Raw genomic sequence first — 25,586 nt, 5'->3', positions numbered from 1 at the left:
TACAAGAAACTGGATGGTATATTTTATTAGCACCGTTCCATTGGTTCGAGACCATATTTAGCACCTTCCTCTCCTTAGCACCACTTCTTGGATACCCGCTGGAGCCGCGAACACAGGTCACGAGGTAGCTAAACCCCATGGAAGCCGCGGTTTTAAACTTCCTCCATGGTAGATATTCAAAGGCCACAAAGATGCAAGCTTTCACGTTTTTTATTAAGAATTTTTTGCTTTTTTTCTCTATTACAAAAGCTGACATTTTGTTTTTCCCCCACAAACTGATGTTAACGATAGTGAAAGACTTCGGTTCTCCTCTTATGGGTACTCGATTGAATTGCACGATGCTCCTTTTTTTTTATAAAAAAAAAATTCCTTCTCTTGCCCAGATTTTGGATGTTTGTAAACGACACAGAATTGGAAGTTGTCAGCTTTCGTTATGTAAAAAAAAAAATTTGGGGGCAAAGAGAGGATGTGTCTTAAGTTAGTTCATTTCAAAAATTGTTCATTTATTTGAAACAGACTGGGCCTATTTCCAAGCCAAACTCTTGGTCACCACCACCAATGTCCAAAGGTGCAATGTCCAGGATGGGTAAGCGAGATGGTTTGTTAGTTCTGTATTCGATGACTGTCTTGCCCCATTCTCCTGTGTGTTGCTGCAATAGAAAGTAAACAGTTAATTTTCACATCATTATTGTGGATTTTAGACAAATTTTAAAAAATTTCAGTAGATCCTGCTGGCAACCACTGCCAAGAGATGCCAGGACACCTTTCTTTCTAGATGAATATTCACACCATTGAAGAAGTCCGTGCACCTTCGCCTGGAATTCTTATGTCAAAATGTTGCAATATACTGTAAGTTTTTGCAACTTTTTGGCTTATATGGTGGCCATGAACTGAAGAAGGCCCCGATAATTTTTGAAATCTCACTCCAGGAGAGGGATAGTGTAGAAGTTGAGTTAATATCTTGTAATACCAATTGTAGTCAACCAACCACATTTATGGGGGTTATAATGAGACCCTTGACTCCATCCTACTGGTGCAAAGTCTATTTCCTGTGTAACTGAGGTCATGAGTTGGATGAGTGGCCTTCCAAACTTCAGGTCACTATGATGAAGCTTATTTTTCCTCCAGTACATTACTTATGGTATAAGTCCCTTTGAGTGAGGAAGAGGCCTTTTGAGTTTGGATCCAGGGTTTTGGGTGTGTCCCGCGTGACCTGGACAGCCATGTAGCCAATCCGGCAAATTGAACCCCCTACTACAATATGTCCGGGACGCACTTGAATCTCGGGCCCAAACTTATAAAGCAATCCCACTCAATTTTATTGGGGACCCTTAGGCGCTGGGTACAACCCTAGCCCCTGCACCCTTTCAAGTTATAACCCTGGTGACCATACAAGTGAGGTCATCTCTCTACAAAGCCCACGAGGGAAGCAGAATTGGTGTTCGTAATATCAGTAGAAGATATGCAAGCCACAACAAGGGCACATGTGTGGCCGAAGCCATTGTATATGGATTGCCTTTGCCTAGAAAAGAACCCCACTGATGGGTGAACAATGGGTAGAGTTTGGTCTAACACATAAAGAGAGGCGTATGGGTGGTAGACATCTTCCTGCATGTTGTTCTTCCCTGTATACTGTATATCACACTACAGCCTTGATCCTTCCAGCTACCCATTACTGGCCAGAAGAAAAGTCACCCTGGACTTACCGTGCAGCCGTCTTCGAGAACGCTGAAAGTGAATCTGCTGTTGCCCTCTGCTCTCAGTTCGACTTCATTGGATCCTTGCAGCATGATGGCCTTCTTCAGGTTGCCGTTTCCTCCATCCATGTAGGCAATGCTGTTCTTGCAGTGGTAGGTGATGTTCTGATAAGCATGGTTAGCCAGCAGACGCATGAAGGCAAATTGGGTGGCCATATCCTTGGAAGTGACACCTTCTTCGTTGTATTCAAACTGGTGAGGTTAAAAAAATGAGGTCAGGCCCCCACAATGACCAGATCATAGGCTATCCATTATAACAAGGACCCTAGAACTTGGACTCACCTGTGTTCCACCGTTGATGGTTTCACCGAACCAGACGTGCTTCTTCTCCTTGTTGCTAATGTACCAGTTCTTTCTCTCAATGCTATCTGGGTTGGCGTGGATGCAGGTCTCACCAGAAGAGAAGTCACAGAATACTCTAATGGCATCAGAAGAGCATCCTTGGTTGGGGTCAATCCAGTAGAATCCTGTCAGATCGTAAAATATCAGATATATTATTCATTTGTGGATGGCACCATCTGATTGTTTCCATTATGAAAGTAGAGCTTGGGCTTCCTTTTCTTGGCTTCCAACTCGAATTCCAAGTTGAAGACCACTGTGTGTCAATGCATTGGACAACCCTGTGACTACCGTATATAAGTGGACTATTTGTGTAAGCAGGTCCAAGAAGCTCTGAAAAATTCTAAATGGAAGATCCATCTTACAAAATGTTCTTATCTTGCTACGTACCGCTAGTCCAGTCTGGGTGGCTGAGTCTTAAGTCACGGCAGGTACGGGCTGGGTTCTTTCTTGAGCCTTCTGGGGTCAGGATGGTTTCGATCTGGTTGTTCAGAGATTTCAGAGTAGCATCAACTTCGTAATCCTTGGGTCTGCGAGCGGGCTGATCAGCTCTGTAGAATTCACCACCTTCAAGCTCATATCCACCACCAGAAGGACCAGCGTGGCCAGGAGGACCAGGGGGACCAGGAGGACCCTATGGACAACAAAACTTATTATGAGGTACAGAGGTACATACGGTTGTCCATACGAAGATGTTAACAACAGATCTAAGTGTTCTTCACACAACTTTTTGTATCTTTAAAGAAAAAGAAGGAAACTTTTAGCAGTTTTTACTTACAGCGGGACCAGAGAAACCAGGTGGACCACGGGGACCAACTGGGCCAATAGTTCCAGGGTGTCCAGAACGACCTTCTTTGCCTGGGGGACCGGATGGACCAGATGGACCCTATATATAAGAGAAATATTTATATTATGCAAATTTTAAAACAAAAAATGTTTGTTATCTTTATTTTTTTCTTTTTAATTTACTTACACGGGGACCAACGGGACCAAGAGCACCAGCGGGACCAGTCTCTCCGGGAGTACCCTAAATGGCAAAGGGTGAAATACATCACATATAATGACTACAAGTACATAATTTCTAATGTATATAATAGTTTGTGACAGATGTGTGCAGATGTTTTCACTTACAGCGGGACCGGGAAGACCTTGGAGACCATTGTGTCCTTTACGACCATCAAGACCTCTGCCTCCTCTCTCACCAGCTTCACCCTTGTCACCACGAGGACCTTGGGGTCCCTAGGAAATACAAATTGATATGAGTCAACCTGAATAGGACAACAGTAAGATTATGCATAGTCTTAATTTCCTGTGTGTGTGATATGAATTGACATTATAAAGATGGAGCGATAGATTGGACAATACAATTTTTGAAGAATGGTCCCCTGCAATAAAGTAGTCGGTGTAGTAGTCAGTGTCTGTCTAGATGTTAGGACCCTCAGCATCACCTAACATCAGCTGGAAAACCTGATAGCAAAATTTCAATATCTCTGCAGCACCCCCAGAGGGGAAATCAAGTATTACATGGTTTCTGTTAAAGTCAATGGACTCCCCATGGGATGCATGGACATGTTGAGTCCTCCAGAGAAAAATACTAATACATAGCTAAAAGATTAGGGTCCTGAATGTAGGTCTTCCAACTATTATCACTGGTTGCCCTAATGGGGTGTTTAAAAATGGACTTTTTGTCCATGGTGGTTTTTGGAGGCAATATGTCGTCATACTGTACCCAATATACTATGTGTTTAGTCCTATTCTGGAAAATTATACTTACAGCAGGGCCTCTTGCACCAGCAGGACCAACGGAACCAGAAGGACCGGAGGGACCCTAAAATAGAGAAAAATATTAGGATCAGGAAGAAATCACATTAAAACACTCACAAAACCTAAATGTATATTCATTAGAAATCCAGGACAGATAGAAGGGGGTATAATTTTTTCATCAGACTACACAGGCCTTGTTTGTAGTCTGTTACCATGGAGACACACAGTTCTGAACATGAGCTGTACACCATAATATGGTAAAATGTTTCTATTTAGGATTTTTCTCTAGAAGTGAGTTTTGGGTCTCATGCACGGGACCAAATTACAGATCTGAGTTATAGTACAGGCCCAATCTATGTGTTATCTATTCCATTTTTGAGATTATTTTAGATTATTCGGCTCTACTTTATATATACAGTCCCCTCCAGGGAAGGCATCTTAACCCAAAAGTGTGAAATTCATTAAATTTCAACTTACAGTCTCTCCACGGTTTCCAGATTTTCCAGCGGGACCAGTAGAACCCATAGGACCAGGAGCTCCAGCAAGACCAGCGGGGCCAGTGTTACCAGGATAACCACGTTCTCCCTAAAAAGAACAAAGTTTTCATGTTATTTTCTCTACTACAAAAAATTATGTTCTCCAACCTATAAGCGAAAAGACAAGGTGCACTTACCTTAGGGCCGGCAAGACCATCGCGACCTGGAGGTCCATCATTACCAGGGTGACCCTAGATTAGAAGAAGAGGCATTGGGTTGAAGGTCGGTTCATACAAGTTGTCATCTGATAAAATTGAAGATTATCTATACTTACATCACGACCGGCTTCACCAGCATGGCCAACGGGACCGGGAGATCCAGCAGAACCAGGAGGACCACGAGGACCTGCAGAGCCAGCAAGACCAGCAGGGCCAGGCTCACCCTATATGGGGAAATCAAGAATGGTATATTTTTAGGATTTTTGTTTTTGCCCGTTTATCGACATCTACTGATTCCAACCTCTGCACTAAATGCCCAAACTTAGGAACCTGAATGTGACCTTATTTCTCACCAGAACCTCAGCTTGGTCTCCTGACCAATTCTTCAAATTCAATCAAAATTTTATGGTGCAGCTTTCCAAGCTCTTCTTATCAGATAGTACATGTCCACGAAGGAAACAAGTGCACTCAATGGTGATTTTTGGTTATTACGTCCACCACTTTCTAGCTTTGAATATCAAGGTTCTGCACAAAGGCGTAACTACAGTGGTAGCAGCCATAGCAGTCACTACGGGGTCCATAGTGTCAGGGGGCCCAGCCTCTGTGAAGCAGCACTGTTCTATATGTAAAATCCTTATGACATGGGTAAGGGGAATGGGGGCCCCATTCAGAAGTTTGCCATGTGGACCACTTCTCCTGGTTACGCCCTTGGTTCTGTACCATCCCAAATATATAGGGTAGGGACCATGTTGAGGACAGACTTCTGCCATTGAATATGGCTACTTTGTCTTAGCTATTACAATACTTACATTGTTACCAGCTCCGCCAGGAAGACCACGCTCTCCTCTTGTACCGGGAAGACCAACAATACCACGAGCACCAAGAACACCAGAGGGACCTGCAGTACCAGGTGCACCCTGTGGACCGAGAGAAGGCAAAAGATTGTGAATACTTTATCATCAAGACCTATATCATCAACATCGACACTATTCTTATACATCTACCTACATTAGAACCAAGTTTTTATATCTTGGTCGTCTGGTGTATTTGTATTTTTTAGCTGATTTTTGTAAATTTTTTGTACTTAATAGAAGCAGAATTGTTACTTACAGGGGATCCAGCCTCTCCAGAAGGACCTTTGTCTCCAGCCAGACCTTGTGGGCCACCATGACCTTGCTCACCAGGGCGACCTACTGGGCCGCTGTCACCACGTGGACCTCTTGGACCATCTTTGCCAGGGAAACCAGTTGGGCCGGTTGGGCCACCAATACCCTAAATAGAAAATTAGAGATACAATTTGTAGATATAGTACCGTTCCTTGTTCATCAGTTGACATATTGTACAATTATTAATTTTTTAATGGGTGTGGCTTCATTGGGAAAGGGCGGGGCTTATCAAAAAGTATTGCATCGTAAATTCAGGCATATTTCTTGGACTTAATTATAAGAACTCATATGAGGTGTAAAGTTAGACTAGACTAATTATAACTATGCCTGACCCATCATTCAGAATCAGGTATTTTGGTCATTTGGCGCAGCTAAAGGCTGTACTATCTCTAATTTTTTATAATTTTTTGATTTGACACCTTGGGGGTCAATTATCTTCCTGTTCTCCTTTTGCATCTCCTGTGAGTTTTTTTTGCACCTTATTTGTCTTTATAGTCTCAGATCATTGTCAAATGCAGGGTTTTTTTTAGAATTTTTTGGGGGAAATGTAAAGAACACTCCTACTATTGTATTCCCTACGCATGGTCACGACTGGAGTGTTTTATGCTCAATTATTTGTACCGTTCTAGGCACAAAACATTGTTAAATAAGGGAGAAAAAAAACATCTGGAAGTGGCAAAAATACAAAGACAAATTCTGCGCAATCGGGCGATCTCCGACGCATTGCTTGAAAGTGTTGCAATAAAATGCGCTTAAATAGTCACTAGTACAAGTACTGGTACAAAAATAGCACAAGTACAACCAAAAAACACACATCCAACTAAGCTAAATCTGCCCCCTAGGGTCCCTAGGTTCTAGTACTCAATGTTCATCGTTTACGAAACCAACTGGTGGTGGAATCTTCTCCAATGAAATTACAATGAAACTAGTCAAAGTATTTTTTTAAAAAAACATATAATTTATCCAGTAGTCACACTTACAGGGGGTCCAGGAGTACCAACTCTTCCAGCAGGGCCGGGGAATCCGGTCATACCCTATGGAGAAAACATGCGCAAGTTGTTAACGCTTTACCGTAAGGTCCGGGGTAAGGTCCTTATATATCGGCCTTAACACTATTGACTTACAGAAGGACCAGCATCACCACGAGCACCAGGGGATCCAGCAGCTCCATTGGGACCCTAAGCAGAAGACAAAAGATGTTACTCTTTTGATTTTTTTGGCCTCAGTAGAGCAAATTTTTGGAGAGTATCTAAAACTTTTTTATATTTTAGCTTGAAAATTTTTGGTCACTATGAATAGTGCAACTCATCTGGTCTACATCTCATTATTATATTACCCAAAAGCCTATTACTTACAGCAGGACCAGAAGAACCGGCAGGTCCAAGGGGACCACCTGAACCAAGTTCTCCTTTGGGTCCCTTGGGGCCTCTCTCTCCCTTAGCTCCAGCATGTCCAGCAGCACCCTACATAGAGAGAACAGAGCATCGTATTAATCCAGGGCTATAACAATTACTACAACGAGACCAATGGATAATATTGAGACCAACTACTTACAGGGGGTCCAGCAAAACCAGTAGCACCAGCGGGACCAGCTTCACCACGCTCACCCTATAGGGTGTAAAAGAAGGAAATTATAAGTTTTCTTGTTTCTTAACTTATATAGAATATTACTTGATATAAGAATAGAGTTCACTTACAGGAGTACCACGAGGACCAGCAGGACCGGAAGGACCAGAGGGACCAGATTCACCCTTAAAGATGTAACAAAATATTAGGATTAAAACAAATATGGATTTAAGTTTAATAATATATTGGATCTATTGGTATTATATTCCTATCACATCCTTACCCTGTCACCAGGAGCTCCAGCTGGACCGGGGGCACCAGCAGCACCAGCGGGACCCTAGATATCAAGAAGAACAAGTCAGAAATATCGGATTATGATGTGGAGCATAAATGCAAAAGGGAAGTATGGAAAAGTCCAATTGAATGGGCTCAGAAGCTACTGGTGATGATCTAGCCTGAAGATGGGCCATCCATGGTTGATTAGTGGTGGACAAACGCACAGCCCTGGCAATGATCAAATATTTGGCCCAATGTAAATACCTGGACACGGAACCAACAGCAGATAGTTAAATGTTTCTGTTGTGGTCAGAAGCTGTGATTTCAGCCACAGCTTTGATTACTTGGAGCCCTTGTAGCAACTTTCGGCAACAACAAAAACTGATTTGGTGGTGGCCAGGTGTCGCTTCCCCTCACACTAATCTTACATTGATGGCCTATGCCCCACACATAGCTCAAACTTCCATTGACCTAGAAAGTCAGACCTCCTGAATCGGAAAGGTTCAATGGTAACCCTTCAGCTGGAGGTCCAACTTCCATGGAAGGTTCATCATGATGACTCTTGGAAGCCATCATCTACCTCTCCATAGACCATCGCCACGGCCAGTTTGACCTGATAACCATTTGATGTGGGACAGAAATTTCCCAGTCTATGAAAGGTTCATCAGGACATTTCTTAACCTTGTACTGACCTCTCTGTTGATGTCTTTAGCTACCCCCAACTGTTCATCGTCCCCGACCCTGCACTAAAGGGTCCTAGTAGTCTTAACTTAATCAAGAATTTAGTGGTTGGCCTCATAGTCATACACATTTTCAGAACAATTGAGGGGAGTTTTTGATTATGACCCCAAGTGCTCATCTCTACTTTTCTACTATAATTTAGAAGAACATGATAAAATAGGTAGAATTAGTAGATATATAGTATACTCACACGAGCACCATCTCTTCCAGGGCTGCCATAATCTCCAACATTGCCATTGTCACCCTATGGATTAGGAAGACAGATTAGGAAGTTAGTCATTGTCATGGTTTCATGATTGTGTTCTCTACAATCTTGGGTATCGTAAAAAGTTACCTTTTCTCCCTTGGGTCCTGGGGTTCCAGCTGTACCTCTCTCTCCTGGGATTCCAGCAGGACCTTGGGGTCCAAGAGCTCCATTCAGACCAGCAGCACCAGGTTCTCCCTAATGGCAAAGGAGTCACATTCTGTTACTATATATATTCTTAATGGGGAACGTATCGTCCATAATAAAAGACTAGAACCAATTAATTTATTGATCCACTTGGATTCCTCTTTAACTGTTTTGATCCCCAATACTTATTTCGGGATTATTATAAGGTGATTGGGTTCCATCATAATTAACTCATCATCTTTGATGATGGGCCCCCCAAAAGTTGAAAAGTTGCATCTATCTTCCCCTTTATAAATAAAAAAATGCTAAATTACTTTGTTTCCATCAGTTCCAGGGGCACCAGTAGGTCCACGGGGTCCGAGAGCTCCAAGAGGACCAGCAGCTCCACTCTCACCAGGGGCACCACGCTCACCCTAAAATGCAAAATCAGAATTAGCGGGATACATATGGCAATTTTGGGGGAGTCTATAAATATATAAGCCATTCAGAGAAACCAGATCAGTTTATACTTACTCTTGTGCCAGCAACACCAGCAGGACCAAAGTCACCAGGAGCACCCTAGATAAGACATGAAGAAATAGAAGTCAGCATGGAGAAGACAATTGAGGTCAACTCTTATTGAGATGGATCCTGAAGAGTCAGTCCTTAAAAGAGGGATCTATGTGGACAGCATCACAACCGTGCAATCTTGGGACAACTAAGTGGGGTTTGAGACCCACCATACAAGATGTTGTTATTAGGAGGTCACTTGGTGGGCAATGTGGTGGCTCAATGGTTATCATTGGAATCCCGAGTAGAAGTTTAACCAAGACAACGTCTACATGGAATTTTCAGTTTGCTATGACATGCCAAAAACAGATGAAGATGTAGATGAATTGTCTCCCCATAAACATGCTCAACTAGGCAGAGCGTGCATGTGTTCCCATTAGGAACAGAATAGTAAATGACTACCAGGCAACTCAGTTTATCCCCTCAAAGGACAATATGACTGCGCTGACGTTCCAGACCAACTATAACTGGGTCAAAATCAGCTTGGTGGCCAAGTCCCTCTGAAATGTATGACCTCTCTGAGATTATGACCTTCATTAGAAATAATATGTCCTGAAAGTCTCTACATTAATCAGTTACTTACTCTTTCACCGGGTTTGCCAACTTCTCCTGGAGGACCACCGGGACCGGGAAGACCCTATTGAAACAGAATTGTTAATCACCATTTGAAAAGTTCTACGACGGCTTCTTTATACTCTATACAGATAGAAAATTCTAAAAAAAATTCTTACCTGGAAACCGGCTGCGCCGGCTGGACCTTGTTCACCTTTGTCTCCTGTAGCACCCTATCCGTGAAAAAAAAAACATGATCTTAATAATTTCAGATCACTTTATATTTTGTATAAGATTCCATTAAAGTATAAGAAGATCAAACTTACACCAAGACCGATGGGACCTTGGGCACCATTGTTTCCATCAGGACCAGGGGCTCCCTATAAAAAGACATTGGAAGTTAGACAATAAAATTTAGGCAAAACCCCCAAAACTTGATTTGAGGTTGGTTCCTCCATTACGGCATGTCTAGACCCCATTTGCAATCACTACGGACATTGCACTTACTCTGTTTCCAGCTGGGCCTTGGCTTCCTTTCTCTCCGTTCTTACCGGCTTCACCCTAGAAGACAAATGGTATAGTTAGACCACATTCACAATTTCTGAACATTATTTTAAAAAGTTTAGGTTTTCAAGAGAATACTCACATTTGGACCTTTGGGTCCAGGGAATCCAATGCTACCAGGTTCACCTCTGGGTCCAGATGGACCAGCAGGGCCGGAACGACCCTCAGTACCTTGGGGACCCTTGAAGATAAGAGAAGAAAGTAAGCTCAAGGTGGAGTATAGATTAAGTGAAATCTACTGACTTTCTAAAGATACGATGTCCTACCTGAACCTTATCTATGGTTACCCTATTACCCTTGTTCTGTAAGTACCCTAAATGGTTTATGCTCAAGCTTCCTTGCAAAAAACCAAATGGAATCCTTCTTATCTACCAGAGAATTGGTGACATCCAAGTCCCTATTCCGGTTCCCGAAGTCAGGAGTATTCCTTATAGATAAGACAATTGTCTGGTCCTGACAGAATTGGTGGGATGATGGTGGGATGATGGTGGGTTGATGGTGGGTTGATGGTGGGATGATGGTGGGATGATGGTGGGATGATGGTGGGATGATGGTGGGTTGATGGTGGGATGATGGTGGGATGATGGTGGGATGATGGTGGGTTGATGGTGGGATGATGGTGGGATGATGGTGGGATGATCTTCCACCAGGCCATTATTCCTGATGAATTCTGATGATTTTGGGCAAATGGTCATGTGTCTTAAATGGGAAATTGCCAAAGGGTATTCTAAACTCCAACAATCTGGATCCTTTTCTCCTCCATAATATTGGCTACACGATTTATACATATTAGACTGTTGTCCATTCCCACCTTCATTAGTCTAATATACATAACTACGTTAAGGACTAAACTGGTCCTAGGTTCTATTCCTCCAATATAACCTTCACATTCTCCACTATAATCTTAGCTCTCTAGTCCATCCAGTTCTACCCAAATGAAAAGGTTTTTATAAACTCACAGCGGGACCTTCTTTGCCAGCGGGACCAGGGCTTCCAGAGAATCCAGGAAGACCCTAAAACAACAAGAAGTGTGATCAATACATTTCTAACAGTAATAGAGACCTAGAACAATTTTTGAAAGAGTCATTAGAGATGATCGTACTCTTGCTCCAAGAAGACCGGGCTCTCCAGGGCGTCCAGCATCTCCATTGGGACCTCTTGCTCCAGGTGGGCCAGAGCTACCACGGCTACCAGCTGGTCCCTAAAAATAAGGTATGAATTGAATATTATATTTGTAGTATGTCAAAATATTAGGTAAACGAATAAAAAAATGGTAAGAAATTTACTTACAATGCCTCCAGCTCTACCATCGGGACCGGGCAGACCACGGGTTCCAGGAACACCCTAGAATATTCAAGACTCAAGTTAGAAACTGTATAACATTGTAATCAAAAAGCAATACTAGAGTGCATAGAAGCAGGCTACAAGTGACTTAACTGCCCATACTCTCTACTGTCCACACACTCTACATAGCCATCAGTTGTAGTGTCATTTTGCTGGCAGCTGTTCTTCCCGACACCTCGATATCCATGAAAGCATGGAGTTCTCATTTAGAGAGTGGTATAAGTCCCTCCAAATCTCTTCTCCTGCCCTAGCTTCCATTGGAACAACATATAGAGCACACTTTTTGGACAAGGAAAAAATATCCTGAGGTTCCACCCTCGTCAGCCTCGTGTAGGCCCCAAAAACCTTCACATAGGGTTATCTTCTGTTGGACATCTGGGACCTTCTATGGTGTTGAGCTTGGATCTTCTTATGCTATAGTGGGCCAGTTTGATAAGGCATGTAAAAACCAACATGTCCAATCATATTTTCTCCCAACATTTGCCACTAGGAGAGTATTGGTACTCCCCCCCCCCCCATCTCCTCTCAATGTATAGCTACTCTACCATGAGCAATGCAATTGTCCCTCTAGATCTCCAAAATTTTGGAAATATTGAATTATAATCAAAACCTAAAATACTTACTCTAATTCCAGCATTTCCAGAAGGACCAGAAGATCCAGCCTCTCCGTTGGGTCCTCTCTTTCCTTCTTCTCCAGGAGGACCAGCAGGACCAGCGTTTCCAGAAATACCCTATATTACAAGACATTGATGTATGAAGAGCGAGTTGTGGATGGAGTCATGGCTTATTGATAAGTTACTCTGATTTTGCACTGTTATTTTGATGGTGGCGCCTAGATCGGCCATACTTACGGGTTCACCTTTGCCGCCGGTATCTCCCTTAGCACCAGCTACACCGGGTTCTCCCTGTGAAGCAAGAAATATCATGAGTATAACGGATACAGAATGAATAGAATCTGGTTATTTGCTTATAGTTTAGTCCTAAATGTTGCAACTTACAGAAAGACCTCTGGGTCCAGAAGGTCCAGCAGGTCCTTGAGGTCCAGGAATACCACGACCTCCGGGCAGACCAGGAGCACCAGCTACACCAGGAAGGCCCTGAATTAAATTTAAAAAACATGTTAATTTGAGATATAATTATGCAAATATATTGTGATTCAACAACCCCTCCACCCTAAGCTGCCATATATCCACTAGTGGTTGAGCCTTACGGAAATTGGCACATTCGAGATACCCCTTTGAAAATCCAAATTTATACTTACAGCTGCCCCCTTGGCTCCGTTGACGCCATTGTTACCAGGGTTGCCCTAAAACAAAAATCAAAGTAACCTGTTAAAAATATGGAGCATGTTTATAAATGAAATGGTTGATTAGTAAAATTTAGATAAAACTTACATGGGGACCACCGGGGCCGACAGCACCAGGAGGTCCGGGCTCGCCTCTTCCTCCAGCAGCACCGATTGGGCCAGTGTTTCCTGAAGATCCGATTTCACCCTGTTAAAAAAAGACCACTATGATGCAGCACAAATGTACACAAAAATTTTTAAAATTTTCAGCCATATATTATATGACTTAAGAATTCACTCAAATTGACCGACTTACCTTAGCACCGGGAGCACCAGGGAGACCAGGAGAGCCAGCTGAGCCAATTGGGCCCTAAAACAGAGGAAGAGTTCAAAATCAGGAACAAAACTACAAAAAAAACCCCACCTGCCCCTTCCATTGTCTCCCACCTCATCTAACGACAGTTGGGTAATGACCCCCATATTATCTAAAGTTTTTTTAACATTTTTTTAGACAATTCTCTATACACTAACTGTATATTTTTATATACTAGTCAAACATCGCAAATGATATGACCTGGATCCAACTAATTGACATCCTGCCATACTTACAGCAGGTCCGACTGGGCCGGCACTACCATCACTTCCGCGGGCACCCTGTTGAAAAAGAGAGGTAGGTTAAACTTTTAGGGAAGCAACATACTATATTCCCAATCCCAATTTTTTTTAAATTTTTATTAAAAAATGACCTAATGTTTTTGTGTAAATGTACCTACCTACCTATTGTTATTTTTTTAGCACCATCACCTATTGGCACTGTAATTTTTGAGCCCCCCTACTGTTGTTGTTATATCTTAGTCCCACCCTATTGTCTCTGTTATTTTTGAGCCCCTTCCCTATTGTCGCTGTTATTTTTGAGCCCCTTCCTTATTGTCGCTGTTATTTTTGAGCCCCTTCCTTATTGTCTCTGTTATTTTTGAGCCCCTTCCTTATTGTCTCTGTTATTTTTGAGCCCCTTCCCTATTGTCTCTGTTATTTTTGAGCCCCTTCCCTATTGTCTCTGTTATTTTTGAGCCCCTTCCCTATTGTCGCTGTTATTTTTGAGCCCCTTCCTTATTGTCTCTGTTATTTTTGAGCCCCTTCCCTATTGTCGCTGTTATTTTTGAGCCCCTTCCCTATTGTCGCTGTTATTTTTGAGCCCCTTCCTTATTGTCTCTGTTATTTTTGAGCCCCTTCCCTATTGTCGCTGTTATTTTTGAGCCCCTTCCTTATTGTCGCTGTTATTTTTGAGCCCCTTCCTTATTGTCTCTGTTATTTTTGAGCCCCTTCCTTATTGTCTCTGTTATTTTTGAGCCCCTTCCTTATTGTCTCTGTTATTTTTGAGCCCCTTCCTTATTGTCTCTGTTATTTTTGAGCCCCTTCCTTATTGTCGCTGTTATTTTTGAGCCCCTTCCTTATTGTCTCTGTTATTTTTGAGCCCCTTCCTTATTGTCTCTGTTATTTTTGAGCCCCTTCCTTATTGTCTCTGTTATTTTTGAGCCCCTTCCCTATTGTCTCTGTTATTTTTGATCCCCTTCCCTATTGTCTCTTATTTTTGAGCCCCTTCCCTATTGTCTCTGTTATTTTTGAGCCCCTTCCTTATTGTCGCTGTTATTTTTGAGCCCCTTCCTTATTGTCGCTGTTCTTTTTGGGTCCCATCCTCTACTGTCACCGGCATTTTTGATTTTCTAAGGTGGCAACTGTAGGCCCCCCAATGACCGTGATAAATTGCTAATAGTCGTCTCTATACAAAGGGCGAATATCCCTTTAATTAGTATAAATTTGGTAATTGGTAACTTACAGCGGGGCCTGAGGATCCAATGCGACCTCTTTCACCAGGGAGACCACGAGCGCCCTGCAACACAACACAGACACGACGTTACATCACATCTCACGTGTCCTCCGAAAAATGTAGAAAAATGATCAACACTTAAAAACTAACCATCAAATGGAATAATAAATATTAAAATAACTAAAATCATAGTAACTCCTAGTAACTTTCATAAAGAGTAAAAGCTGACTGAATACTTACAGCCTGACCTGGAGATCCGTTTTCACCATTAGCGCCATTCTCACCCTATAGGAGGAACAACATATATAAAATGAATAAAAAGCAATATAATATTTGGATTGACAGCACCACACCTGGTGGTGTCTGGTACTGCAGATCTGCTCCACTGAAGTCAATAGAGCTGAGCTGCAATGCCGCAAACAACCTGTAGACTAGGGTGGCGCTATTTTTCGAAAGAAAACCATGTTTTTCGAATGCTAAAATCCCTATAAGAAAAAATGACTTATAGAGAACCTCACACAATGTCCACATCACCCACATAAATCAATTAGAAAGCCTTTAAATTGAATGGCTTAAATCTTGGGTGATTTTACTCCTTTTTTTAAACATTTTTAGCATAGAGGTAGTCACAGCCCCACCCCTTTTTCAGAATGTGCTTTCTCTTGTAATATTTCTTTTCTAATAATTCATTTACGTTATTATATTCCTCCAATTACATCTGAAATTTTAGGTGGAGATTAAGTGTAAATCCAACTGTCCATGGGTGTGGGAGTATAGATACCTTGACACCAGGGGCGCCAGTTGCTCCTTTCTGTCCATCGGTACCAATGTGTCCCTGTAAGAAAACAAAAAGGTCAATTAATTTTTTGTTGTCAAACCAAAAACTTTCACCCATAAGCAGATTATGTATCAAGTAGTCCAAAAGTGGCAATAGGGGCAACAGTCGCAGCCCCAGAGGCCTCATTCACCACAATCGGGACAATTTCCATGTAACATCTAAAGCTCCTTCAAGCCCAACCCAAAACCAGAACATAAGATCTAGGACAGATAATTCCACTTAAATTTTCACAGTTTTCAGTCTATAGAACCGATAAGTTGGGCAGATGTTTCTGGTCCCTCTCTTGGGATAGTCAGTCATGGCGAAAAGGGGAAAGAAAATTGGCAAATCGGGGCTCGCTAACACTTAAACATAATGGGGGTATTGATTAAAACGTGTCAACCAATCAACGAACAGCTTTCATTTTTCAAATTCTCTATGTGGAATGAAAGCTGAGCAGTGTTTGCTTGAAATTGAAATTTTTTTTCAAGGGAGTTTTCAAAAATGTCCCCATTGTCTCCTTGTCCACTAAGGGGAAAGGCCACCAAAACAATGTTTTTCAGGTCGGCAGGTGTGCAACAGCCATGAGGCCAGTTGAGCCTCTTGCCTCAGGTAGCACCAACGGCGGCAAGATGAGAGGAGGCTTTATGGGTGCAGTCACCTGCTACAAAGTAGACTTAGTAGACAACCAGACACTGAGATAGGCCATGTAGACCTGTATTTTCGATACTTACTCTAATGCCTTTGAATCCGGGGAGACCAGGAGTTCCAGGGAAGCCACGAGCACCCTACAAGACAATGAATAATGAGAACATTAGTGGGGTAAGATAAAAGTCTGAATACTTTACAGAAGTTTTTATGGTCTACAAGTTTTTGACCAAAAAGTCTTTCGACAAAGGCATCAAGTAGGGTTCCGAATTAAGAGGCCACCATCATCATGGTTCATGATAACCATCATATTGTCTCATGAGATGGAGGTAGGAGACCTCACTCTATGTGTAGATCATCGATTTCTGTTATTGTTTCACCAAACCCAACTTTAAGGGTAAGGAAATTGTCGGAGCGTAAAGGGCCCCTTCGACTTTCTATGTCTACAATTTAAACTTTGGTTGAAGTTTCCTTATATCTTATCTAGAGCAGGAGGAAGTCCTGAATCCAGGAGAACATGATGTGACGTTCTTACCTGAGGACCGACTGGGCCTCTCTCACCAGGTCTTCCAGATTTGCCGGGGTGACCCTAAAAATGTAAAGGAAAGGGTTTTTTTGGTCAACAATTCAACATTTTTGTAATCAGTTAATATGTGCATTTGGAGTCTTATAGCGTCCTCCTCAGTACTTACATCTTCACCTGGTTTGCCTGCGGAGCCAGCGGGGCCTCTTGAGCCTACGGGACCCTAAAAAAACATAAAAAGTTGCCCTATATGAGAATGTTCTTCTATCATTTCAAGATTAGTGCAAATTATAATTGGTATTTGGAGGAACTTACAGTCTGGCCGGGTTCACCGGGCTCTCCGGGAAGACCTTGGAAACCTTGAGAACCCTACGGAGAAACCAAACGGATGACATGAATAATATTGCCATGTGTACCTTGGATTCACAGCAGAGCTTCACTACCTATCGCCCTGATATATGGGTCATATGACACATCATACAAGAGCTTTGTCATCCTTATCTAAGAGCTTGTTGCTTGAACTCAAGGAGCTTTTTTCTTCCAGAGCTCCACAGCTCTTTTCTAAAGTTCCCCGTACACTTCATGTGGCCCATTTCAGAAGGTCTGAGCAAACATTCAATGTGTACAAGGACCTTTTGACTCTTCCCTGAGATATCAATCTCTAAGACCTTCACCCCCCATCTACCCTTATCCAAAAACTGCAACCTGCTTTAACCCTTAACCTAGGGTATCACTGCTCTTATACAAAAACAACATCACCCTTACCCCAGAACTTTATGACCTTTATCCAATATCTACATCACCTTTACCCCAGATCTTTAGGACCCTTATTCAAGATCTACATCACCCTTACCCCAGATCTTTATGACCTTTATCCAATATCTACATCACCCTTACCCCAGATCTTTAGGATCCTTATTCAAGATCTACATCATCCTTAACCCAAAGCTTTAATACACTAATTCAAATGTTACCACACTTTACCCCAAAAATTGATGGCTCTAATCCAAATTCTACTTCACCGTGATCCTACTTATTCACCAGCCTATCAAAAACCAAATCACCCTTTCCCCAGAGCTTCATAACCCTTATCCAACCTACCTAACCCTTACTCCAGTAGGGAGTAAGACCCTTCATTGTTCTTATCTACAGCCCCCTTACCCTAAAGCTTTATGACCTTCATCCAGAGCTACATGATTGGCACCTCATCTCTTCCCGTCACTTCCCATGATAGCTCCTCCACCCTTATCTCACACTTCTATCTTCCCTTCCATGTTCCCCTTAACCTCATTCAGATCTATAAGACAATATATTCTAGAGCTTCATCCCCCGATGGTGTCTTAGATAGATCCCAGCACTACATCACTCCAGATCTTGGTTCTCCATGACTCATTATAGTCCTTTAGATTGCTCTATACTTACGGGAGATCCAGGGGGTCCTGGGGGTCCTCTTGGTCCCATGATACCCTACAGAAAAAAATGAACATGTCCATTAGTATAACTGACTCTTTAGAAGCATTTTTATATGTCAAATATTGGTTCAATCCAAAACTCTATCCAGACAAGTGAATGGTTCCTCACCTGAGGTCCGGCTTCACCGCCTGCCTTGGATGGGTCATACTGAGCTGCAAAATTCTAGAAGAAAGAAAACCAAACTTTTCATTAATATCTCGTTTTTTTCAATAGTAGAACTTTTTGAAAGTTTTTTTGAAAGTTGGACATCTTACTCCGCCGAGTCCTGGGGGTCCGGGTGGGCCTGGGGGTCCGGGTAAGCCTGGTAGTCCATCTTCGCCGTCTCTTCCTGGTCTTCCTGGAAGTCCCTAAAAATTGAAGACAGATACAAAAGACAAGATGAACACGGGCAACTTACTACTAGGATGGTCTCATCTCAAGGGAGATCTAGTACTTATAGTACTACTTACAGTACTTAGTATTTTTGTGTTAGCTGGGGTTAAAGTTGTTGAGTGAGGAGTACAACCTAAGCTCAAGTGGACCACCTATGTGGGGACATGGGCTGTGACATTGTAACACAATGGGCCAGGGAAGTCAGGGCTGATATCTTCTGGCCAACAGTAGACCTAGGTCACTCGAAACTTTAACACTATGGATTGGGTCAATCACAGGTTTTGGGTTTGTCATATGGGGCTAAAGAATAGGAATATGTACCCCCAGCATGATGCCTTCTCCATGTCAACTTGGCCCTGAAGACCAGATCTTGGTTGAGGTTCTTCTTGGAGGTCTAGTGTCAACACTGTTATGTCCAAGCTACATGTATAGTCCATACGGTCCTTGGACCACATTTGCCCCAGGGAGTATAGTCATCTACACTCAACCACCCCTGCTGGGGGCAAATGCCCTCACGATACACTGAGTAAGGTCCAAGCTTTTGGTACCATAACCCATAATTGGTCTGTAACTATTGACTCTCCCTTTTTAAAAAAAAAAAACTACTACTCTCAGCATTCAGAACATGCTCGGAGTTGTAGCTCTTCTTTAGTACTTTACTAGTTTATGTCAATAAACTAAATAAAAAAATTGGCCAGAAATAATTTAAAAAATATTGAAAAAAATTAAAAATATTTTTGATTGAAATGAATTTAAATATTGATTTTTTTTTTAAATATTCGGAATGATATTTTGGACTTTGGCCAGTAGGAGGTGTATTAACCCTTGAGGCGCTGTGCTCCTCACCTCTTCTCCTCTTGGGCCTCTATCTCCTCTTGCGCCCTGCAGATAAGAGAGACGTCATGGAGCTGAGTCATCACAACTGTCTGCAGCAGCCACCAGATGTTATGTTATACCGAGCATTAAATGGTTAAGTATCGATGCCCCTCTGAATATCAAAGATTAGACGCCCCATAAACCGAAGCCACCGCCATAGTTGCTGTTCTATATACATATATAGTCATGATGTAGCAGAGCTGAGTTTGTCATTGTAATCTAGGAAATGCATAGTTCAACGACAAACACAGCTCTGCTATAAGAACTTCATAGCTGCACATAACATCAGGTCATTGCCTATAGAAACACAACTCTGCTACATCATGTATATCATATACACCATAATGTCAATCAAAGCAAAGTCCTAAAACAGCCTCCGGCCCCATTACATTACTAAGCGCTGCCCCGACCTGCCCACACCTGTCACCCCCCGGCACCAACATTCCACAAAAGTCACACCACAGACCGATAGATACATGTAGTGGAGCTGTATGTGTCATTTCATTCAAAAACATCACCAAAAATTTTAGCTTTCCCATGCAACATGCAACATCTATTATCACCATACATTTTAGCAAATGACAAACTCAGCTCTGCTACATCAGTATCTATCATAAGAGATAGCAAATTCCTTACCCCTTGTACCTAGGAAGAAGAAACGAAACGTAAAAATTCAAAAACTGAGTAATAAAAAAAAAAAAACACTGAAAATTTTACCCCCCAAAAAAAAGGAAACTTTTGCAACCCCCACAAACACATTCCAGGCCCCCAGATGTTTTCTGTTAGTTTTATGACTATTCCTTAATACACATTCCCATGGAAACTAAGAACAGGATCCAAAGTAATGAGCCAAACAGATGGAGACGGGGGGGAAAAAAAATTCCAAAAAGTTGCAAATTTGTATCCACACCTGAGCTTCTCCATAGTAAAAGTGTCAAATCCAATGGGAGAATGTGAATCCACTGCAGATTTTTAGCTCAATTCCCCAAATTCTCTCCATCAGAGATTATAAGGACTGAGCCATATTGCCCCCTATATGAGAGAGGACGAGGGGTAGACACAACCCACACATCAGATCTGGGTGGGCTCACACTAGCCCCCATGTCTATGGAGGACCCCCGTACTGGCCCGGAGCCCCCCCCCCCCCCCCCCTCGTGTAAGCAAACAGACAAGTGCATGGGAAGGAGAATGTACTGACCTGATCTGTGCAGGAGAAGAGCAGAGAGGAGGAAAAAGGAGAAAAACATGAAATTAAAAAATGTATCATCCACATCATTGTTTCTATACAGAAATATCATTCACATGTGGGAAAATATTTGGAAGCTGAAGGTTATGGTTAGAATTAATTTAGAATTAATTAGAATAAAATTAGAATTAATTAGAATTAAAAGCAGAAAATAAAATAAAAGATTAAAATAAAAAAAAATAACAAAAAGTAATAAAAATTAAATAACTTATTTGAATATAGTAAAAGTATCAAATAAATACAAATGTGATTGTAAAAATAAGAAGATAAAAAGAGTAGTATAGCAAAAATGTAGGTGGTATAATAATATAGCAATGAATTCCAATGAAAAAAAGTTATTATGATAAATAATAGGTAAATATGTAATAATTAAGAATAAAATATTGTAAGAAATTAATAATAATATAAAATATAATCATATAAAATTAATAATAACTATTATTGTTTTTATTATTATGATTATTATTTTTATTGTTATCATTATTAAGTGTTATTGTTATGATTAATAATAATAATTAATAATCAATAATAATAACAAAAATATGATGAAAATAATATAAAAAATGTAAACATAATAAATAAATAGTAAAAATAGTTAAAATCATAATAATATGAAAATAAAGAATAATAAATATTGTAGAATAATAATATTACAAATAATATTAATAATAATAATAATAATAATAATAATAATAATAATATAATGATTTTGTGTTAAAGAAAATAATAAAATATAATAATAAAATAATAGCACTGTTGTTAAATAAAGAGAGAGAAATTATGATAAAAGTGATATAGTAATATAAAACTAAAAGGAAATGAAAAAATATGTTTTAATAGTCATGAAAATAACATAACAATAATACAGTATTAATAGTAATAGTAATATTAATAATATCTACTAATTAGAAACCAATCCTGGCTATAACTTGTATCAGTGTCTGGGATATTTCTACAACATCTATTAGTAATTACCATCCTGTGGGCTCAAAGTTGTAGAACTACAAGGCCCAGCATGCCCTGCCACGTTAACCCCTGGCAGACAATGTCAGGATGATTTGGCACAGATGGTTCCACATCAGCAGGAAGATTTTACCCATACGGGGGGTAAGTGATGGGGCAGAACTTTGTGAGGGGTAGTGGGGGGGGGGGGGGGGCTACATCCCCTCTTCCATAGCAAGGAAGAATTAACCTCTAAACTTCTGGGTCTTATCTATTGGGGTCTCTTTTATATTCTCAGGGCAGATTATATTCATTCTGTATACAATATACTAATGAATATGTGGGCTGTATATAAGATCAGTGCTGTGTATAGCATCAGCTCCACCTGCTACATATAATTATTCTATCTAATACTCCATGTACTTGGACTAGAGGTGTTAAATGACACCCCTGCAGGTTGGGGTGCTCCATACAGATGTAGCAGAGGTGGGTGTGTTATTATAGGACAAAACACTTGTGTACCTTTATATTTCTATGTGTCACATTATGCAATTAGGACTAAACTGTGCAACATCTGTACAGATCACACCTTGCAGTTAGTTATTGAAGTGTAATATTGTAAAATGACCACTAGAGGGCCTCGGCATTCTCTGATTTATCTTCTCTATACATTCCTAAGGGGAACCAGTCTGTACTTGGAGATGCCTAGAGGCAGCTGTGGGAAAAGTCAGAGATCATGTGCATTAACTCTTCACCTACCTGGGGCTACACTTGGCACTAGCTTTTGGGCTATGTAGAACCTGCAAGTTGCAGCAGACCCTTGGCTCAAAGAGCAATTGGATTATTACTTCTGCTATCTATCTATCTCATATCTATCTATCTATCTATCTATCTATCTATCTATCTATCTCATATCTATCTATCTAATATCTATCTATCTCATATCTATCTATCTATCTATCTATCTCATATCTATCTATCTAATATCTATCTATCTCATATATATATATATATATATATATATATATATCCTATCTATCTTTCTATCTAATATCTATCTCATATCTATCTCCTATCTATCTATCTATCTATCTATCTATCTATCTATCTCATATCTATCTATCTATCTATCTATCTATCTATCTCATATCTATCTATCTCATATCTATCTATCTATCTATCTATCTATCTATCTATCTATCTATCTATCTATCTATCTCACCTACAGTAGATATCCAGGTGTCATATATCTACAAGTGCCTAGTGTGAACAATGATACATAAAAAACTTACAATTATGTTGTAAAATGTGCAATTATTGTTCCCAAATATCCTTAATTCCCTGGATAATTAATCAGAAATATTTCTGCACTGATGTAATGTCTGCTCTGAGTCCTGGTGCATGGACCTGTATTCAATCATCTCCCTGTATTACCCCTCCCGGCCGCCAGATGGCGCAGGCGTACAGCTGTAGACATAGACAATACAGTCCAACGCCCTTGACTTCCAGATGTGCCAAGTACCAAAAACTTTTGTCTTCTCCATCCCTCCCTCCTACACAAAGAACATGAGGCCAGGCTGAAGCTGAATTCTCTTTATTTCTCTTTTATATGCCATCATCATAATACAAAACATGTCATTCCCATTAAGCAGATTCTTGGCTCCTTGCCTGGTTATCTGGAGACATAAAACATCTGCTGCAGTGCTCAGTGCTAGTCACTACCTACCACTAAGAGAGGAACCAGAAAAATGGGGAAAAAGGCAACTTCAAAATGTGCAAATATCCAACCCCTGAGCCATGCACCAGTCCCCTGCTGCTGACTTGAGAAGAAGAAAAAAGTTGAAGGCACTTACTTTGACATGTTACTAGGTAGGTAGTCACTGCAAGCAGCAACAGAGTCCGTAAATCCACAAAGCTGAGCATGGCTAGTGTTGGCCAGTCATGCAGACTCCTTGTGAGAAGGTGGTACTGCTTAGTTCCTGTGGGTTGCTGGCATGCAGTGTGGTTGCGTTACTCCAAACTTAGCAGAAACCTGCTGCCTTGATGCTAAGACAATAATGCCTGGTCCTCCCCATATATACAGCAGGAGGTTCCCTCAGCTCCGAGTCATCAGCAGCCTGAAGACCAATGAGGAGGAGGCTCAGCTGCTGCATCTCCTGCCTTCCCCAACCACTTTTGGCAACAAAGGAGAGGTGGTGACGAAGGCAAAGCTGTTGTTAAATTAGTTCCATTCTTTTTGAGGACGTGGACAGTGCAAAAAATATTTCAATTTTTCTTTCTTTTTTTTTTTTTTTCAACATGCAACTGCAGGTTGTGTCTTCTCCACCGTTCAGGAGATGGAGAGTCTCCTGGTGGCATCAGCTGAGAAGTCCTCACTTACTGATGGCCACAGAGAGCATCAGGTAGAAAGAAGGTGCTCACCTGGTGACCTACTGATCACTACAAAGGGCATCAACTAGGAAGAAGGTCCATCTCTGGTCTCTAGAGAAAGTATTATCTCATGTTAAGGACCTGTAGGTGGTCTCTTTTCCTAGGTTGAATCCCTGGTGGCATCAGGTATAAAGAAGGTGCTCACCTGGTCACCTACTGATCACTACAAAGGGCATCAATTAGAAAGAAGGTCTCTAGAGAAAGTGTTATCTCATGTTAAGGACCTGTAGGTTGTCCCTTCTCCTAGGTTGAATCCCTGGTGGCATCAGGTAGAAAGAAGGTGCTCACCTAGTCACCTACTGATCACTACAAAGGGAATCAATTAGAAAGAAGGTCCATCTCTGGCAATAGAGAAAGTATTATCTCGTATTAAGGACCTGTAGGTTGTCTCTTCTCCTAGTTTGAATTCGTGGTGGCATCAGGTATAAAGAAAGTTCTTATCTGGTCATCTAATAATCACTACTGAGGGTATTATCTCTGTTTAGGTGTTTGTCCTCCAGGGATGTATCATTGGTGGCATAAAGAAGAAGTAAGGTGCTCATCTGGTCACCTATAGATCCCTACAGAGGGTAATATGTCTTCTTTAGGACCTGTAGGTGGTTAATCTCCAGGGATGGATTCCTGGATTCTTCAGGTAGAAAGAAAGTCCTTATATAGTCATCTACGTGATCACTACAAGAGGGTATTATCTCTGTTTAGGACCTGTAGGTGGTTTTATCTCCAGGGATGGATGCTTGGCGGCATCAGGTAGCTCATCCGGTCACCTATAGATCACTACAGGTGGAATTAGGTCTTGTGTCTTCTCCAGGGATCAGTCCCTGCTGGCATCATGTAGAAAAAAGATCAGTATCTAGTCACCTGCTCATCACTGTAGAGGGTATTATCTCTTGTTTAGGACCTGCATGTAGACTCTTCTCCAGGAATGGATCCCCGGTGGCATCAGGTAGAAGGAGCGTCATTATCTAGTCACCTACTGGTCACTACATAGGATATTATCTCTAGTTTAGGGCCTGTAGGTGGTTTTATCTTCAGGTAGGGATCCCTGGTGGCATCAGGAAGAATGGAGATCCATCTCTGGTCACCTCCTAAACAATAAGAAGGGTTTATATCTAAGCAGGACCCGCCAGTTTTCTCTACTTCAGGGTTAAATATTTGGTGGCATTAACTAAAAATAAGGCCCTAATTTGGTCACCAACTGATCACCCAGATGATATTTTGTGTGTGACTACTGAAATAAGGTCCTAATCTGGTCACCTACCTATGGCTACAAATATTATTATGTCCTATAAAGCAGTAGGTTGTGTGTGTGTCTTCACCGAGGATGGATGAACCAGATATCTGGTCACCTACTGATCAATACATAAGAAATGATGTCCTGCTTGGGAAATTCGGGAGGTATTTTAACCAAGGATGGATCCCTGGTGGCATTGGGTTAAAAGTAGG

At 41.4% G+C, this 25,586-nt stretch overlaps 1 protein-coding gene across 1 annotated transcript; it reads right to left on the bottom strand.

The window, feature by feature from the left end:
• Positions 1-23,772, bottom strand: COL1A2 (collagen type I alpha 2 chain). The gene is made up of 51 exons (XM_072154333.1): positions 23,567-23,772; positions 22,562-22,566; positions 19,496-19,531; positions 18,532-18,624; positions 18,386-18,439; positions 18,227-18,271; positions 17,120-17,173; positions 16,974-17,027; positions 16,817-16,870; positions 16,368-16,421; positions 15,598-15,651; positions 15,057-15,101; positions 14,826-14,879; positions 13,598-13,642; positions 13,305-13,358; positions 13,098-13,196; positions 12,965-13,009; positions 12,702-12,800; positions 12,555-12,608; positions 12,327-12,434; positions 11,650-11,703; positions 11,462-11,560; positions 11,319-11,372; positions 10,442-10,540; positions 10,303-10,356; positions 10,122-10,175; positions 9,975-10,028; positions 9,827-9,880; positions 9,208-9,252; positions 9,009-9,107; positions 8,638-8,745; positions 8,494-8,547; positions 7,570-7,623; positions 7,418-7,471; positions 7,275-7,328; positions 7,076-7,183; positions 6,845-6,898; positions 6,701-6,754; positions 5,665-5,826; positions 5,364-5,471; positions 4,671-4,778; positions 4,534-4,587; positions 4,338-4,445; positions 3,871-3,924; positions 3,228-3,335; positions 3,070-3,123; positions 2,875-2,982; positions 2,487-2,730; positions 2,040-2,224; positions 1,707-1,949; positions 1-650 (listed from the first exon to the last, which is right to left on the bottom strand). Exons 1-51 carry the CDS (start codon positions 23,634-23,636, stop codon positions 504-506), a joined length of 4,065 nt encoding a protein of 1,354 aa, XP_072010434.1. The 5' UTR covers positions 23,637-23,772; the 3' UTR covers positions 1-503.
• Positions 23,773-25,586: the final 1,814 nt, after the last annotated feature.

Source organism: Engystomops pustulosus, chromosome 5 (genome assembly GCF_040894005.1).
Source record: "Engystomops pustulosus chromosome 5, aEngPut4.maternal, whole genome shotgun sequence".
Taxonomy (NCBI): Eukaryota; Metazoa; Chordata; class Amphibia; order Anura; family Leptodactylidae; genus Engystomops; species Engystomops pustulosus.
This window is presented reverse-complemented; position numbering and strand designations above follow the sequence as displayed.